At 42.5% G+C, this 20,020-nt stretch overlaps 1 protein-coding gene across 1 annotated transcript in view; it reads left to right on the top strand.

Moving 5' to 3' along the window:
• The first annotated feature begins 12,176 nt into the window (after nt 1–12,176).
• ANLN (anillin, actin binding protein) overlaps nt 12,177–20,020 on the top strand; it is a 29,627-nt gene continuing 21,783 nt past the window's right edge. Inside the window, exons 1-5 of the mRNA XM_059818546.1 lie at nt 12,177–12,194; nt 16,915–17,068; nt 17,454–17,738; nt 18,159–18,505; nt 19,205–19,427. Of these exons, the coding sequence (XP_059674529.1) occupies nt 12,177–12,194; nt 16,915–17,068; nt 17,454–17,738; nt 18,159–18,505; nt 19,205–19,427 (1,027 nt within the window). The remainder of the gene's footprint in view (nt 12,195–16,914; nt 17,069–17,453; nt 17,739–18,158; nt 18,506–19,204; nt 19,428–20,020) is intronic.

The raw sequence follows: 20,020 nt of genomic DNA, 5'->3' as shown, positions 1-20,020 counted from the left end.
GCTCCGCCGGGCAGCGCCGCCGCTCTGCCCCGCCGGCTTCCCCCGGCGCGGCGGAGCTCGGCCGGGGCGGGCGGCGGGCTCCCGCCTTCTGGGCGGGGAGGAGCGGGATGCCCCGAGGGGAGGCGGGGAGGGAGGCGGCGAGCGGCGCCGGGCGCGGCGCGGGCTGTGCCGGCCTCGACGCCTCGCCGAAGCCAGCCCGAGGGCGCCCGGCCGGCCCCGGCCCGGCAGGCGGGAGCCGCGCGAGCGGGGCGCCCGCCCGGCCCTGCGGACTACAAGTCCCGGCGCGCCCGGCGCCGCCCGATGGCCGGCGTGGGCGGGGCGGGGGCCGAGCTGCATCCTGGGAGCTGTAGTGCAGGGGGCGGGGCGGCCCTGCCGGTGTCCTGGGGTGGCCGCCGGCGGGGCGGGCAGCGAGCTGCGCCCGAAAACATGGCCGAAAGAGCCCCCTTTATCGCACCGGCACGGCTTGGCGTGAGGTGCCAGCAACAGCGACGGGTTTTCAGCGTCATCCTTTGCAGGAGTCTAGCAGGCATAACTTAACACTGCACCCAGCGACTGCCTTGCAGGTCACTGATAATTATCAGTTATCATCGTGGCTGTAACTGACACTAATTGGTGTGATTGATTATTATCTGCCGGGCCTAAGGCAGTCAGAGAAAGGGCTGCATGGGAGAAGGGCGCTCAGCGGGTGTACAGACAGGGTACGTGCCACCCTGGCAGGGCACAAGGAGCTGTTGGCTCTTGCTAAAGAGAATGGGGGAATTGCATCGGAGCAACAATTTGGAGCAATAACTTATTTTACTAATCCAGAAGGTTGTCATAAATTGATAAGTAATAAATGGAATTTAACGTAGAAGATGGCCTTCATATTGCACCCTTCTGTTGCTTTACTTGTTGTGCAATCCGTTGCTTTGTTGTGAAACCTTTCACTCCTTGAAATGTAATCTGCACGTTTTAAAATGCCTATTAAACATCAAAAAGAACAAGTTATTCTACCGTAGCAATTACAGTTGTGTAGCCATTTAATGTAGGTATGGTGTAGGAAGATTCTGTACTCTTCATGAAGACTTAAGGGCATTACTGAAGTCAATTATACAAGAATACATTTTAGCGTGTTAACGCATTTACTTTTGAAGGTGGTCAACGCTTAATGGAAAAAGCAATTGAATTGAAAGTGACTTAACAGCACAGTAGTGCTCAACATACATTATGTGCATGTAGTGATCTGCCAGGGAGGGGAGAGTTGGGAAGTTGTGTGCTGCTTTGGTTGAATAGCTTAAATGTCTGCCACCTTCCCTCCCATCGATAAATTCATACCTGTAATGCACTGTACACATAGATTCTCTCCATAACATCATCCTATAAGGTATGAGATCTGGCTGTATCATCACGTAGCAGGGATGGGAAGTCCACAGATCACAGCCTGTGAGGCTTCTGAGAACCCCTTTCTGTGTCCTACCTGGAAAAGTTTTACTGAACTTCATGGATCCTTCTTCCAGACATTTGCTCGTATGCAACCGTACAACTGAGTGGATGCTGATCAGATAGTTCTGTCTGCTTTCATATCACTCTTCACAGGCAATAATTTAAAAAAAAAAAAAACAACAAACTTTAAAGCACCTGTTTTCATTTTATGTAGTACTGCCTCACATACAGTCAAAGCCAGGCACTCTTAAGACAAGCTATGAAAAGACTGAGGTGTCATTTTTCTCAGCCTGCTAATGAAGAGCTAGTGCTGAAACAGACTTCTACCTAGCTGACAAATTTGATGTCCCTTTTAAGTTGAATTCTTTGAGGAGCAGAGAAGATATATGCTCTGTCAACATGTCTAAGTTTAACCTAAAATACCCTCTAAAGTACTTTGCTAGCACTGTAGTATCTGAAACCCGTAGGCTTGTCTCCAAATCTCAAACTACAGGAACTGAATAAACAGTTTTAAATATAGAGAGACAAAGCTATCGCTAATGGGTTAGAGTTTGCTTCTGATACTTGGCAATTACAGAAAAAAAAGCCCCAAAACAGTGAATCGGTTCAAGCAAATAATCCGCACAGCAGATGAAGAAACGATAAATGGCTGCTACAATGTAAAGTCGACATACCATCCTGCCCTAACCCCCCAATGGTTTTGCTGTGTAGACCCTAAATTCTCCTTTAGAGATGATATGTTATATATGCTTGGAAGCCATAGCAATGGAATCGGTAACTCCAGCTTTTGATGTATATTTTACACATCTATCCCCTCTCCTTGCTCCCTCCGGTGGATGCCTTCTCTCAGTGTTTCTCATCTCCTGCCTACTTCTCCCTGGTGTCTGAGTCCTTTTTCACCCAGCGCTTGGGCATTCAGCCACCCCTGAATCTGCTGCCTCCGCTTTTTTTCCTTCTTTTCCCTCTAGTGTTTTTCCTTTACAGGATGGCTTGAAGGTTTTGTTAGGTCATGCTAGCTCCTGGCTCTAGCAAGAGGATGCCAAAGGCAGTAGCAGAAGGCACAGAGGAGGGATGCTAAAAGGCCACCTGCCCCTGTTCTCTGCTTTGGCTCTGAAGCAAGCTTTGTCATGTTTGTTGATGAAAAGCTTAATGTGGAAAGCTCAGTGAAGAAAAACATTACTAAGTATCTCAGTATGACAAGAATGCTATATATATATTTAATGCATCTCTTGCAGTTCTGACCTCAAAGGCATCTTAGCTTGCAAGTCTGTCTGGACGGACAGTGGGAAAAAGACGAGCTACTCTGTCTTGAAAAAATTCCTGGAGGCTATCAGTGCAGCTGGCATGGATCGCATTGTAGCGAGGTGAGGGGACATGGGGACAAATGGTAAAGTTTAGATGAGCCACACTGTGGAATACAGCTTAAAAAACACAGTTCCACAACACAAATAGATCTATATCGTAGCCTCACATATCCATTGTTAGGAGACAGAATTAAAGCTGACACGCATCTTGTACTTCAGCTTCAGGGTAACTTTACTTCCAGAGATAATTTCAGATTTATCTGGTCATGCCTTCAGACATAATTTCATATTCACATGGTCAAAAATACTGCAATGTCTTGCATGCAGAAGAGTATCTTTATAGGAACATTAGCATCAATAAGCTCTCCAACACAGTCTGGAAGAGCAGTGATACATTTTATTGATCTCTACATCTGTCATGAGCTAACACTACAAAATTCAAACACACACACACACACATATATAAACATATATGTGTATATGTGCATTTGGATTTTAAATATGCATATACATATATATACACACACCAGTTTTAACGTCGGTTTTATTTGGTTCCTCCCCCATATTCACACCAACATCTTTCTTTCGCTTCTCTATGCTGACAAGAAAGAATCCTTGAGGAATTAGGAAAGCTGAGAACAAGAGTCCTTAACTAACTCTGCATAATTTAGCACAGTTTCAGGGCCATCTGAGCGGCAAGGTTAGCCTCCCCTCCTTCCCTTAATGACGCTTCGCTGGCTGAATATCTTATGACCAAACAATTTCATTGACCAAGTGACTCCAACTGACTGTCCTTCCAGACATATTCTTTCTAGAAACTCCTTCTGAAATGTCTAACACTGCCGTCCGATTCCAGCTGGGTCCTGTGTTTCTAGTACACAGCAAAGGCAGCACATGCTTGTGGAAGCAGCTTACTCGTAGTCTTATTCAATGGGACTGCTATTTTAAGATGCCTTAAAGAGCACAACTTGATACAGCTCCAGTATTCAGGTTGATTTATCCACTGAATTTGTTCACGCTTTATGCTAAGGAGGCTTAAGACCATAAACCCAGCCCAACAAGGGGAAACCTTGTAGTAGAATTCCGAGAAGTGAAAGCAATGTAAGATCCTCGTGATATGAACCTACAAACATAGCTGACTGTTGTCTGTTAACATATGGGGAAAAAAATCAGAGTTGTCTATTGTACATTCACAAATGCAGTTATACCTACTAAGGAAAAACAGGCTGCTTTCCTATGGCAGAGAACTGGGTTATATAAATACATTAGTCGCAGTAAAGCATGCACCTGCTTACAGTATGGACAGATGGACCAATAGACCCCTCTTGACCTTTCCTCCTCTAACCATCTGCCCACTTCTGCAGCAATGCCTTGTCACTACAGGGGTCTTTCTGAGAAAGGCAGGATGTTGCCTCCGGCAGTGGCAGGCAGGACCGGCAGGCAGGACCGGCAGGCAGGACTGGCAGGCAGCCCGAGCGAGCGCAGGCTGCCTGCCGAACCGCAAACACCTGCAGATGAGTCACAGATACCTTGCTGTGGCAACACAAGTACCAGGTCAGGCCGCACAAGGCTAACGACAATCTGCCACCAAATAATGAGAATTTTGTAAATACTCGTACTTTGTCTTTGGGCCTTTTGAAGTCTGCCAACTCTTTTGTGGTGCTGGGATAAGTTCAGTTGAAAAGCAAATGCTTTCATGGTAATGCATCGCCCTTTCTGGCTGATCAGGCGGGGACTTCACTTGTTACTTAACCAACCTGAGAAAAGCACAATGTTCCTTTCCCTGTTGCCATTCATTTCCTTATCCCTTCCTCTTCCATACCGCCTACCTGATCCCCTATTTTTTGCTGGTCCAGGCTGTACAACAGACTTAGAAAATGAAAAGAAGATATCCAAGAAACATAAAGCACGGTCTTAGCAGCTTTTTACAAGATGCAACTTGTGCAGTAATGGGTATGACTACATGGTGCTTTGGAGAAAGAGGCCTCACCTGCATGCCGGGGCCAGCCCTCTCCTACGGCTGGAGCACCAGCGCTGGGAGCAGGGGACCCTTCGCAGCTGACCTCAGTGGGCAAAGATCCAGCAGCTGGGGAAAGAGCAATGATCTACTTCTTCATCAAAGCATTTTATTTCATGGGACATCCAGATCCTCTCACTTAGGACAGGATCTGTAGAGCGGAAGGGGCTTTGCCTGGCCTGGAGAAGGTGGTCTTCTGGTAAGTACCGTTTTCAAGGAGAAGTACTGGACTCAATGAGGGGCAGAACCCAAGATGTAAGCCCACTCTCTTTTTCCAGTTTCCAAGTACATGCTTGGTAGTGCTACCTGGCTTTACCTTGCAGGTTCCTGCATAGTTTGTGGGGTTAAATGGGACTATAAAACAGCTGGGGCTATTTTGTTTACTCCATGGTGAATAAACCCTTTCAAGTGGTATCAGTGACAAATTCAGCTGATGGAAATAGCGTTCAAGTTTGGGAGAAGCATAAGCCAAGACAGAGTTCTTTTCAGACTTTATTCTTCTCTGCCTCATGTCTGGTTTTGGAGATTCCCTGGGTACCACTTTATCGTGGCATTACTAGACTCTCAGAGTTGGAGCTCCAGAATCTCTGAGTGGGGGACGGTGCAGGACACACACCATCTTGCCTTCTTACAGATCCGCTGAGTTCAAAAGAGATTTGTGGATTAGAGGTGTAAGAAGAAAAGCCGCCGTACCAAGCCACTTGCAAACCGTTGTCAGGGAGCAGCAGCTCTCTTCATGGCCCGACACCTCCACCATCTCCATGCGGGCTCTGACTCCAGGCAGCCAAAGCCCCTGGAGATGTGGAGGGACACGTTCAGGGCTCTGACAGTCCTCACCATCACTGGAAGGACGAGGGAAGAATTATTTAAAATAACCTCTTGGCCATTTCCATTCCTTTCGCCTTCTTTCATGCTTTATTGCAAGGTAAGGCAACCCTCCATCATATCACACCCAGACATTCAGTGACACTGTATTTGTACTGTGGACTGCTACTTTTTTTTTCTCTATCAGATGTTTCTGTCCCTCTCATTAACAATGAGCCATGATCTTATTTTCATATTCCTTTAGTTAATCTATTTTCCATGTCATAATAGTTTTTTAAGCAAAAGCAGACTGAAATATTAGGGATGTTTACTTGTTTCTAACACAGCCTCAGTGTAATTATATACGTAGTTTCTACTGAAGCTGAGATGACTTTATTACCAATCACCGTTACATTTTAATTGTTTTGGTTCACATTTGAATAGAATTTCTCCCTCTAAAAACAGCTTCTTCTTTTTTCAGATGTGCATTTTTCCCCAAATATTGAAAAAGAGACTTCCAAAGCAAAACACTAAGCAGCCTAAAAGCCTGTCTAAGTAGCACCCTCTAGTGTAAACATGCTACTATTGCAGAAAAGATTTCATGTTACTGTATGGATTTTTTTCAGAGGAATGACATGGAAAGTAAAGAGAAAAAAAATATCATTAATTCATGTAAAACCCATTTCATACCCTTAGGTCTTTCCTTGTTTAGCAAAGCATACAGGCTATGCTTAACTTGGAGCACCTACTTTAGTTTTAAAAAAATTAAGGTAATTTTGTAGGTAACGTTCTTGGCCTTCCTTATGCATCATTTATGATTTATTTTATGTGTGACCTGTAGTTTCATTTATTTATATAAAATATGAGAATAAGATGGCAAGAATGAAGTCAGAAAATTATCACCTGTTGAGCTTACAGGATACTGAGTCTTTAAAAAAAAGGAACTAGAACTGACAGAACACTTTTTTTCAGTGAAAAATTGTTTTTCAAGAAGAATCTCCTAATTTTGCCATCTTTCAGAAAATTATTTCAAGAATATAAATTGTGATACAATTTGGCTGGTGAAATTGCTGATGTGATTATGCGATTACTTTGCATTATGCTGCAGAGTTGCAAGTAAGTCTCAGGTACTGTAAATTAACATCATGGTCTAAATTAACATAATGGCACTTAACTACTCTCAGGCCCTTTGCTTAATTTCAGAATTTTCATGTCAGCAAATGGTACAGCTGTACCGTATGGATAAAGAAAGAAAAGCGGGTATTTTATAACTGAGACACAAACGAAGGAAGTCTAATTCCCCTCTCTTGTGTAAATCAGTCAGGAGACCTAAATGAAAGGTCCTGAGAAACTTTCAGTGATTTAGTGATATAAATGCAGTATTATACTAAGAAAATTGTGAACATAATAAATCTTTTCAGAGTGCATGACAGGCAAATGTTTCTTAACTCCCACAGCCTTGTAAAAATGCAGAGTTCAATCACCCAGAGATTTTTTCTGAAACTGAGTCCACTTGACAACTGTCTATTGTTGTTAATGAAATACGAGGTTTTTTTCATTCCTTGCTTCCCTATTTTTCCATTTTAATTTATTTTCTCTTCTGTCTTTTCCTCCTGTTTTCTTTGTTATATTCCCTTGTTATTTGCCATTCTCTGCTCTTCTCTTTTTTTTATTCTTTCTCCCCATAATGTTTTTGCTTTTCCCTCCAGCTTTGATTTCTGTGTGATCTTCCCTCAGTCGCTTCTCATATGAGATGGTGCATTTCAGCTCTGACAACAGTTAACACTAATACATCCATGTCATCAGACGGTAATTTAGTGTAAAATATAAATGACGATGTGCTTTTCCAAACTTCAATATAAACGGTGTTTTCAGCAAGCCAGCATTTTCTTGAGAACCTCCCCTATTTTGCAAATGGCAAGTGAGGGAACAAATAGAATTCACGCTCTTTGAAATTCATTCTGTACATTCTGAAAATGTAGCATATTTTCCCCCAGCAAATGTCCAGTTTAAAGGATTCTCCCCCCCAGCTACACTTAACCAAACAGAGTAATAAATGAAGCCTTTTGGTACGATAAAGCACAGCTGAAAGTTAGACTGTAATGGCTACGGGGTCTCACATTCTTTTAGTCTGGTTGAGCTGGTTATCAATTTCCTACTCAGGCTACTAGAAGAGAGACTTGTGCTCTGAGCATTGCTAATTTAAATCCATGTCACGCATTGGGTTACTCACTCACGAAAGCTGTCTTATTCCTGACATAAATACATTCCTTCACTGGAAAATGTCAGCCTAAGTTACCTCTGTGATTATCATAGGAGCTGACAAAAGCAGTATAATCACCTTTGGTTTGGCAACAGAGAACAGATCCTAAATGCTGCCCATCAAAATGTTTCTGATTCTGTAATATTTGCAATAGAAAATACAGATTAATCCAAACTGCTGTGTTTTGCCATACTATGGACCACCCCTTCCACTCATTGTTCGGGGGTGAAATTGCCTTTTCCCAGGCCGTGTCTCTGACATCCTAGGCTATTCAAGAGGATCTGAGGGCAAAATTTGGTATTCTTTTCAGAATCACTGAGGAAAGGATGGGTATTATATTCTTACTGCTCTTCTGTAGTGCAGGATTCCCTTATACAGGGGTCCTGGTGTGGGGCTTGTGAAGTGGGGGATTTCTTAGCCTGGCTTCATCTTAGGCACCGAGACATGGAGAGTCAGACCTGCACCATACATCCTCCAGGATCCACTGGAGGCAGAAAGATGGTGGGCTAGGGGAAAGGGATGTCCGTGCTGGTGGCACAGTCCTCAAGAAGCTCTGCAAGGGCTGTCTCCTTGCCTCTTCCCCAAGGTTAAACCCTTTGTTAGAAGTCACAGGGAAGAATGAATTCTAATGGGACTATAGTCCGGAAATAATGATGCACAACACTGTGTACTAGACTATACATTTGCTTCTCCTCTTTATGGCATCCTATGCAATCATACTACCAGTGCGAAATGAGCATCAGAATCATGACAGCTCTCCAACCGATTAGCAGAAGAGTGAATTTTCTGGTAAAAAATGCCTTTTGAAGGTAAATCTTAACTACAAGGAATACTACAATGTACTGTATTACCATGCAATAGATTGAATCTGCTTCCAAGGGCAAGATAGGTGAGCATCAACTTTCCCTTTGAATTATTTAACTGTGAATAAAGGAAACTGCAAGTTAGAAAATAGTATTTTTCTCTAAATGACAGGATTACTGAGATTCTTCTGTGAATCAAAGGAAGCACCTTGCTCATCTTTCCTTTGGAGTCAGAATTGTGAACTCAATTTCTCAGCAGAAAGAAAGTTCTGGAAATATTCTCTGAGGATTACAGAATGGAGCTATGCAGTGGACCACACTGGGATCAGCATTTTCAATATTTTACATTTATGATTGTATCGGTATTGTAAGGAAGCCAGAGCTACAAGAACTTTGGCTAGTGCTCTCCTTATTAGTTAAAAAGTGCTCCATTCTTATTAAAGTGCTAATGCAAACTTCTATAACCTTCTGAAAATGAAAATACACACCTGAAGACAGTCAATATGCTTTTAACATTTTTGAAGGAAAACCTGGGAAAGTAAAAATGTTTTTCTTGCCATGTTAAAAGACAAATGACTGGCTTCTGTGCCTATGCTTTCAATTCCCATGAAAACTGCAAGCCAGCAAAAACCATTCCCCGAGTGCTTTGTATTGTGTTATTTATTGTTACAGAAGGGATTACTTTTCATTAGCTTACCCCTGGCAAGAAGAAATCTTAAACCATATCACGTGGGGTGAGGAGACAGTGAAGGGTGTGATTCATAATTTTTGAATGCAAAAGGCTGGCATAAAACATAATGCTGTTCAGCAAGCAGAGCCGGATCATTGTTCTGCTGGTTTCAACATGGCATTCCTTTTTTTCCCTCTCTTTTTCTTTATTCCTTCAGATTGTGAAACATCAGTTGATTTTTTCCATAAGTTGCAAATATTTTTATTAATTTATTAAGGAAAAAAATAACCCTGCTTGGAAATTCCATTGCTATGGGCTGCACGCCCCACATTACGCAGACGAAGGATCTCGTAGCCATTTTATAGCACCATTCCTGAAAAAGACTGACTTTCTTTGACTCTTTGGAGCGATAAAAGGTTAAGATATATTTACCGTCCATCGCTCTTCTGGAAGACAGACATAACCCCTTGAGAAGATGAGAAACTAAGTATTCTATTTATTTCTAGCAGGGCCCCATCGAGTCTGGATCAAAATGATGAAGAAATTACTGGCTCTGTAGAGACCAAAAGGAAAGGACATTTGTCACATGTGTGCTGTGTTGATGTTTTAAGCAGTTATACACTCCTAGGAATCTCAATTTCATTTTTCAGAATATACTTTATAGAAAAACTTTTTACGAGAAATTTATTTTACAAAATAGAGCATGATTATTTCCCTCTTTTTTAATATTAAATAGCAGATGAGATTATTGTGTACACTAACAGTGCAGCTAACACCATTTTGGTTGGTCCCCAGGATGAGCATCATGCGCTATGCCGTACCGTTTGAAAGACGACAGCAATGGATGAAGCCTCGTTTGGAAATGCACGAACGATAGCTGGCGCTGCACTGTGTAAATCTCATAAATCCATATATAAAGCAGAAAGCATGTTTGAATTGCAATAATTCTGTTCTATTTAAAGGGCTCAAATTTTGCATGGCTTTTCTTCCTTTGGGATGGCAGGACAAAGAAAGGACTTAATGGTAATTCTTTTTATTTTCTGCCAACGACTTTGCGCTCCATATTGGCTATTTTGTCTTCTGGTATTTGCCGGCATTGATTGTCCACTGCTCCATTAAAGGAATGTTTCTGTTATTTCCCAGTGATAGCTATACCTACTTTCTCTTGAAGGAAATAAAGCCTGTCCTTTCTTATCACTGTATAGGCTGGTTCACAGCTTATGAATGAGTGGTGAGTCCCATCTGGTAAGTCCCAATTTTCAGCCTGGTGCGTGATCAAGTTCTGACGCTGGACCTTGGGCTGCTCCAACCCGTGTTTATCTGAGAACAGTGCAGGGACATTTGTTGGCCAGGGTGTCCAATCTTGAAGATTTTTTCAGAAAAGAATTATTTGATATTCTATTTTTAGATTCTGCTGCACACTGATGCCATGCTGCTTGCAAATAAGGCATTGGAAAGATTTTCTAATGAGGGACGATTAGAAAAGTGTGGTTTGTTTAAGAAGGCAAAGTAAAGGTTGGAAGAAGAAATGACTGCTGCCTATAAATAATCCAAGAGGCAAGAAGCACAGCACTAGGGAAGAAGGGCATTCATGCAAGGTAATGAACACTATTTGCATATGAGCAAAAAGGTATGAAAGGGTGCCAATATGCATGGATAGACTGGGAATAGGATGAGGTTTAGTCATTTGGGCAGTCAGGCCTATAGCAGCCTTCCGGGGGCAACAGCAGAGACAAAAAACCAAACTGTATTTGCAATTGCGTTCAACACATTTATGGGAGGGGAGTCTGAGATGGTGCCTGGATAGCAAGGACTGGATCTGAGCACCCGATGGGTCTCTGACAATTCAGCATCCCTAACACCTGCACACAAAGAAAGGTCTGTCAGTGAAATGGAGAAGGGGACAGCGGGAGGAACTGGTGGGCGAGGTTTGATGAGACCATGGGCTGTGACGCAAGAAAAACCTGAAAGCCATGAGGAGCTGCGACTTTCACAACTGCACTGGGTTAAGTATCATCTCCATTCACAGCGTAACATTAAAATCGTGTTTTCCCATCAATGCCAGCTGAAAAATGAAGCTTCAAATGAAAAAGGCTTGGGGGACACTCCTACTGAGCAGCTGCAGCAAGATGTGGAGTCAACCATGCAGTATTGGCTCTAGTTGCCTGTAAAGGAGGTAAAAGCCTGTTTTCTTTAAAAAAAAAACCCAGTTTGTGCCCGGCTGGGCTGACAGAAAGTAGGACAAGGCCGCCATGGCTGGCAGTCCCTGCACACAACACACGGAAACCCTGGACAGCACGACCACACTCAGGGCTCAGACCCAGAGCCTGGGGGTGCAGCACGCAAAGCCAGGCCTGCTCCCAGAACCGGGAAAGAGCGAGCCAGCCCGGACCGCCGCGCAGGTGAGTCCGGCAGCAGCGGAGCCCGCATCGGGCCCTCGCACACCTCCGTCCCCCCACCGTCTCCCGCACAGACGAGGCAGCCTGCGAGGGGGAGGGAGAGCAGGGCAAGCCCCTGTCGGATTGGATAGAACTCCTGTCGATCAATGCTTGCTGCGGCGCGGGGCGGAACGTTGTGCGCACGCGCGCGTCTGCCTCTGCCCGTCGCGCCTGCCTTGGACGCGGCAGGGGCGGGGCAGGGCGGGGAGGGGCACGCGTCCCTGAATGTCACGTGACTGCGCAGCCGGCGTGGGAGCGCAGCCGGGCGCGCCCGGCGGCTTGCCCCGCCTCGCGCGCGCGCAGCGCCTCGCGCCGCCTCGCGCATGCGCCGCTAAGGCGGGCGCTGAAATTCAAATCCGAGGAGCGGTTGGGGTGGAGGTTCTGCCACTCTCGGGCGGCCTGAGGGAGCGGGCGGAGCGCGGGCGGCGGCGGCAGCAGCAGCAGCAGCAGCAGCGATGGACCCGTTCACTGAGGTGAGGGCACGGCGTGGGCCGGCCCCCGAGTCGTGAGCTGTCGAGGCGGCGCACCTGGGGCTTGATCTGGGGAGGGGGCGAGTTGTCAGTGGCGGGGGCCGCAGGAGGAGAGGGCGGCAAGGGCCGCTCGGGGGCCGCAGGGGAGCTGCTCCTTGGGGCCGCGCTGTTGGGGCTGAATAGTTTCTCTCAGCCCTGGCTCCTGGCTGAGGCCTGTCAGTGCCCCCCGCCCCTCCTTACGTTATTCTGGGGGTTGTTAGGCTTGTAGAGAGCCTCTATCTCTGCAGCGGGGAGACAGGTCTCCTTGCCACCTCTCTCCCTCTGTGCCCTCGGCTTGCTCGTGCCTCCAACATTGCAGCAGCCCAGCTATTTGTGGGGTGTCAGGTCCCTTCCAGGAAAGGACAGAGGTCATTTATGCAAGGGGTTGCAAAGGAGGGGAGGTTTTCTAAACTGGGCTGATACTTGACAGCGTTTCCTAGCGCTTTAGTGCTTGCCTTTCTGCGTCTGGCAGATAAGATTTTCGGCTGAAACAGGAGGCACACTGGAAGCTAATGGGAGTGGCATTGACACACATCGTGCCTGCCACATCTAAAGGGCGAGTGTGAAGTTTGCCCAAAGCAGCGACCATCTGATTAAAAATGCACCCTCTGACATTATTGCCACCTGTGATTGGTCACTTTCATTTGCAGGCACAGTTCCTCTTTTTTTTTTTTAAAAAAAAGTCGTCATCAGTTGTTAGGGTGGATTTGTGTGTGTGTGTTTGAGTTTTACAGAGGCAAAATTGTAACAAAATGAGTGGAATTGACCGGCTTGAATCTGTATTAAGGTTGGAGGTTTCTTAAAGATGCTGTACTGGACTCTGATTTTAGTGTGACAGATGTAAAGCCGTGGGGCTGTCTTGTGATTGCTTTGAGAAATGTTGTAGTAAAAATGGCCTTCAGTTCACAGCCTGCCTAAAGAAAAACCTAAACTAAAAAAAAAAAATCCAAAATTTTGGTGAAATACTCTCTCCTCCCCTTGAAAACAATCTATATCTTAAATTGACATACTTTAAATAAATTGAGTGCCCAAAAAAGGTAACTGCAAAGATCTGATTTAAAAAGCTGAACATAAGGTATCGATCTGAACATATTTACTAAATGTGTTATGCCAAGGCAAATTTGCCCTACCCCCATGTAAAGGCTTGCCAAGTATAAACATCTAAAACCTCCTTCCTTAATTGGTAGTGAGTGACATGATCCAACTAGTCTTAAATAAACTTGAAGTCCAAACTACTGAATCAAGTTGAAAATGGTTTTGCATGCTGGGAGATATTCCAACCTCAACACACCCTTCTTGTAGATAACTGACTTTGAAAAGCTATGACCAACTGTGAGGCCGCTCCTTAGAGTAAACTTCATTCAAATGTTAGCTAGTATTGCAGAATGCCTAAAATGTTGCCTTATCAAGAATGTTTATGCAGTGGAGGACATTCCACGGTTGTGTAAAAATCTGACCAATATTAGTGTATTAGTATTGAAGCTTAATAACTTTCCTCAAAAAAGTTTTCTGAAAAGGAAGCTTCTTGCCACCTACTATGAAGTATTTATGTTCTGATTTTTTTTTCTTTTAATATAACCTTTCCTTAGCTTAACTATTTCCAGATACTCTTTGTCTACAAATTACTGTCTTCTGTTACTTGCAGGGAACTAGTGAGGCATTGTAAGTGTTGATTATGTAAAGCAGTGTAATTTGAGCCTTAATTGGCCAAAGAATGCTGTTAATTCAGTGTTTGCTGATCACTTTACAGTAACGAATTTTGTTCTGGTCTCACTGAATTCAAGCTCAAATAAATCTTGCTGTAAGATTCAGTGGAATGCTTTCAAAACAGACACTTCTGAAATAATGTTTCTTTAAGCAATCTTGGAAGCAAAACCTAATAACCTTCTGAATCTCAACCAAATTGTTTTAATACAGAACACACTGAGGAGATGGTGCAGTGGCTACTTGTTTAGGATTGTAATGAACATACTATTTGTGACTTCCAGTTTATAGCTAGTTGTGTAATTCACCCTTCTTGCATAAAAGGCTTTATGTTTGGTACTACAGAATGTTGGAAATAGTCTAGGTTATTTTGTACTTTGAAGTACTTACTAATATTCATAGAGCAAAGTATGGTTTCCTAGCACAGAGGATGACCAAAGAGAAATAAGCGATGTAGTTGCTCAGGGAAAAATTTGCATATGTGAAGTTTGAAGTTAACTGTTCCTTCAGTGTCATGGACAAATCAGCTCCCTTTGCTGCGTTCTCCTAGTAAAGCCCGGGTGGTTAGAACAAATTCTTGTAATCACATATGGGCCTGAGTGTCTTCTCCAACGCTGCTAAATATGTACTTTAAAACATAATTTTTTAAAAGCATTTAGAAGATTGTCCATCAGCATTTAAAGTGGGAAGGCCTTTTCTGATTTTTAGAAGGTGCTTTTGCAACACAGACTGTGATCCTCTACCAGCAACTTAGTAGTTCTTAGATTCCTAGATGTAATGAAAGAGGTATGTCCTACACTGAAACTTTGGCTGTCATCAGAACACTTGGAGAACATCCCTGTAGCAAATACCCTGCTGATGAACTTGGAAAGTAAGTCTCAAGTTCTGGTGACTGGCTTACTCATCATGTGTAATAGCAGAGTTTGAATTACGGCGGTTGCATGGAAAACTTGAGATACAAAAAGCCAATAGGAGCTGGAGTTCAACAACAGAGGCGTGCATTCTTGGGAAGTGACATCCTATTTGCAACAACTGAAACTCCATTTTGCTGAACTAACAAAACAGAAAGGAATGTGGCTGCATTTGAAGAGAGCTGTAGGAATACTGTAGCGGAAGATATACTCAACTTCACACAAGAAGAACGGTTAATTTATATAGCCTTTAAGATTTTATTTATGTGGGTGTTACCTGTACTTTGTAGCTCTGTCTTTTGGAGGTTGAAATAAAGGAAACTTGACTTGTGGACACAACTAGCCATGGAACTTGCATTGAAGGCACTCCTGGCATTTCATGTGTCCCCTTTATTTATTTTTATTTTTTCAAAATCCTCCTCTTCCATGGAAGTTAGGGAAGCTGATTTTTTTGCTTTCACAAAAAACTGTTGAGATTGACATTCCATTTGTCCTGTGTTGCCCTACAATGGAACATTGTTTAAGACTTCAGCCTTAGACAGTTAAAAATGTGAAATGTGTATTTAATTGCTGTGCAACAGGACAGATAATGCCTGGCACCATTCTCACAATAATTTATGTGCCACCAAACAAGTGCAGTTTATATGTGTCCCTTTAAAGGCCATTAGTTCAATCGCATGATTTCTTGTCTCAAAGTGCCTTAAAACCTAGATCAAAGGAGAAATTATGCATCGTTTAGATGTGATCAAACTGACTGATAATGATCTATGAATGCAGTAATTAAAAAAAAAAACCAAACAACGTATTTCAAACTTGGATGCTATAAGGAATCACTTTCTACTAGTGTGGAATGTTTTCTAAACCAGCTGTTCTGTATGGAATATGATCATAGTACTCAAGTTTCCGACGGGTAGGGAATGAAAGAGAATGTTGTTAGAGAGCTTAATTGGTATCTTTTTGTATGTTGTTCTGTGTACAGATATATTGTGATAAATAACCTATAGTTATAATGTCAGTCTATTCTTAAGCTTGAGGAAGAGAAATTCACCTTTTGATTTAGAAGGTGTAACAGCAACATTTTTTTTAATACTAACAACCATGCATTTAACTTCTGAATTTTTTATGACCACTTGGCAATCATGTCAATGTTGTTTATTTTGTTACTGGGTTAGTGCCAATCAGGTGACTTGACCATATGCTTTAGCAATGTGTCAAAAAAAGGTACTAGCAAGACTTAACAGCTCAAGACTGTCATGTGGTGATTCAGCAAAAAAAAGTAATTACTTCCATTTCTGACTACTTCAGGCTCTACAGAAGCCTCTCTGTTTTTTTTTTTTTACGTTGCTATTGCTTGTGTCTCTTAAGCCTGGTATCCTTTGAAAGCCAAGCTAATGGGAGACACTAGTTGATTTAATGACTGGAACTTTGCAACCTACTGGCTAGCTTCACCTCTTCCTAATAAAAGAGTAGGTGTTTCAAACTTAACTGCTTCTACAATTTTCATGAAAGTTTGTGGCTAGGTGAAAAGACCCAAACCGTTGCGTCTGAAGAAAATGCTGCAGCCTGTTATCTGTCTGGTAGGCCAAAGAACCTCAGATAACCTGCAAACAGGTACAGAGCAGCCAGATAGCAAGAAGGTAGCATGGAATGTGCTACAGCGTGAGCTACCTTTTATCTAACAGGTACTTGCTGACAGTGGGAGAAGCTGTGGGTATTGCAATTGTGAAATCAAAGTATGGAGATCAGGGGTTATCACAGTGAGAAAAAGGAGGTAGACAGAAAAACCATATAGTTGGCAGTGTAGAAAACATATTTTGTTCGTTCTGCTTTCAGGAGGAGGTAGCCAGTCAGAAAACCAGACTTTTGAATATTTCTATTGCATCGCATTACAGTAATCAGTTAGCAACATCCGAGAATTGCATTTGCCTCAATGTAGCCTTCACTATAAATTTCTGGTATTGTGGATCTTAATATATGCTATATAAAATTCAAACATTTTTAATTTGAGCTATTACTAGTTAACACACTTATTGCAATGTATAGTAACACATGATTTATTGACTACTCAGAAGCTCCTTGAAAGAACCCGTGCCAGGCGAGAGAACCTGCAGAAGAAAATGGCTGAGCGGCCCAAGATGGGAGTGAGACCCACAATGCAGACCAAGAGGGTCAGAGAGCCTTTGTTAGAAACTGGCAACCAGGCTCCTCCTCCTGGTGAAGAAGGTATTTTGCAACGAGTTTAATAAAGATTGTCTTTTGATACAAGTCCCATCTCCTTTTTCTCTAAGGGCAAGTGAAAACCCTTACTGTTTATCTTAAACTAGACTGAGATGGATGCAGTTACCCAGCCACTAGGACTGAATATGGCTAATGTTTAGCTTAACCTGAGAGCAGATGCTCTAAGTAATTAGTAAGCTATTTAAAAATAAATGTATAATGCCAAAGATTGTGCCTTGTGCTTAGTAGAATTTGGGAAGGGCAGTTTTTTGGGAGGTGTATCAGGGTATTCATAAATCATAACTTTATTTGCATTACAGTTTTGTACTGTTTCTGAAAATATTTTAGACTGTTTGAGTACTAATTTGCTTGAATATTCTGACCTGTGCAGCAAAACCTGGTACAAAGCCATCGCCATCGAAGAGGCTCTGCCCTAACAATGTGGAGACTCAAGCTTCCAGTTCAGAGAACATACAGCCAGTTCCTTCAAGTTCCACAAGCCATCATTCTCCTGAGATGACTTCAGAGTTGCATGTAGCTGCTTCTAACAGGGCTTCATTGGCTCAGCCCCTTGAGAAAGGAAAAACAAACACGGAGTCAGAAACTCCTGCAGCCCTTTCAGTCAAAACACGTATGCAGAAATTGGCAGAACAGCGACGCTGCTGGGATAGTGAGGGTATGTTTCACTTGCTAAGCAGTATTGATGTTTTTCAGTGCTTGCATTGAGGATGACTATTGCTATCGGAAGATAATTTTGTGTGTGTGAATGCTAATCTTCTCCTAAAGAATTCTTAGACAGCACTGGGGAAGGCCTAAAATACTGAAAATTACTACAGCTTAATTTTATACATCTTTTCCCTACTCATCACAACAGTGACTTAAAACTAGTAAACTGCTTGGTTAAAAATGTGTTGGCTTTGCAATGAGCTTTAATTTAACTTGATTAGTCTCAATGCGTTCAGAACTAGTGGCTTGATTCTGTTGATGGCAAGAACACCTGACTGTTGGTAAACCTAATATATAGCAAAATGTGAAAGATGCAAATATATATCAGTATATTTTATTAGCAAAATAAATGTGTTTTTCTTTTTTCCAGATCTCTCTGAATGTGTTCCTCTGTCTCCCCTCCAGTCAAAAGATCTGTCTGTTTCTCCACCTAAGCAGACATCTAATGCCCTGGCAAGTGATACCCCCATTGGGAGAAGAGGCCGTTTAGCTAACCTTGCTGCTACAATTGGTTCCTGGGAAGATGACCTAAGTCATCCATCTGCAAAGCAAAACAATGCACAAGAACAGCCTGGCACTACTTGTTTATCCAAATTGTCCACTACAAGTGGAGCATCTGCTAGAATCAATAGTAGCAGTGTAAAGCAGGAAGCTGCATCCTGTTCTCAAAGGCTTGTTGAGGCTTCTATTAATAAACCAGCAAGCTCAAAGGTAGCGGTGAGTGTCTGATTTAGTTGCTGATTAAAAATTTATTTGAGTATCGGGGGAACAAATGTTAAATCATAACTGTTTAATGTGAATTTAAAGATTTGGTGGGAGCAATCTTGGTCTATTTACAACTTTATTGCAGTCCCACATGCCCTTTTTTAATAGCAGACCTGAAACAGCTTAGAATTCTTTTTATTGAGACTTAAAGCTGAGTGTGCTTGTCATGTAGAAGCTGATGTCAAAGTAATTGATTGTTGCTCTTTTGACCGTCAGAAGGAGGCTTCTTACAGAGATACTGGGTTTCCCTCTGTAACTTCATATAATTGATTGACTTAAATTGTAAATATTATTACTGTATGAAAATTCAATCAGAATGCTGAAATTAGTAGTACCAGATACCTTTTGTTCAATTTATGCCATTTATGAAATGGCAATATCTGCCATGTGCAGCCTTGTTTAGGGAAATGTGGGGAAAATAACTGAAGTAGCTGGCAAAAGCACTTGGAATCAAATGCTGAAACAACTTGAAATACCGAATTAAAAAAAATCTACAAAAAGCTTAACACTTGTTCTCAGCTTTTTCTATTGTTGATGGAATAGGTGTGTTCTGTTATAGTATGCTATGCAGAATGCTTTCGTTCTTTTTCCTCTTGAGAGAATAAGAATGTACAGTCTCATTTTAATGTTATTCCTTTTTCCCTTGCGAAGGATCCAAACAGTTTTTTAACACAATCCTCAAGAGTCACTGTCCCCTGTTCTAAGGAATCCGAAGCACAACAACCGCTAACAGGGAATCCCTGCAGCCCTCAGAAAACAGGAAAGCGTACACAAACAGCAAAATCAACTTTGTCTCAACCAGTTCAATCCAAAGAAGAGCCAGTCAAAGGAACACATGTGCAACTTGAACCTAAGGGTAAACCCACAACACCCGGTAAGCTGTTCTTCAGCTTCAATAAACATTCATTCAAATTAGGCTTTTGTCCTGTGTTGAAAACTACATACTGGTTAAGAATTTATGGTAACCTGTCAGATAATGCCTATTTCCTGATGTAACTTGAGTAAAGTCCTGAAGAGTTCTGTGATAATTATCATAAATTGTACAGCTTCTATATTTTGCAAAGGTATTTTCTTGTACGTTGTTTTTGTAACTCTAGAGAGCAAAATCAATCTAACTTTTCTGTCTATGTAAAAATGTCTCAATTAACTGATGTTAGCAGGCTACTGTTCAAAGCTTCTTTCAAATTGTCGGATACTATGTGTATCCAATTGATATAAGGTAAAGAGTCTGCTTATGTTAGAAGAAATCACAGCTAAATGCCACATAGGTGTTCTAACTTGTATAGTGTCTTTCTTTTCAGTGGTAGTATCGATGTCAAAACAAGTGATTATCCCCAGTTTTAAATTCAACTGCTTGAACTGCTGGTCAGAAACTTGGACTAACAGCTTCAATTCTTTTGAAATGATGGCCAGTAGAGCAAGTGTGTGTTTCTAGATATGCTGACAATAAAAGACAAGCTCAGTAAA

Source organism: Gavia stellata, chromosome 6 (genome assembly GCF_030936135.1).
Source record: "Gavia stellata isolate bGavSte3 chromosome 6, bGavSte3.hap2, whole genome shotgun sequence".
NCBI lineage: Eukaryota > Metazoa > Chordata > Aves > Gaviiformes > Gaviidae > Gavia > Gavia stellata.
This window is presented reverse-complemented; position numbering and strand designations above follow the sequence as displayed.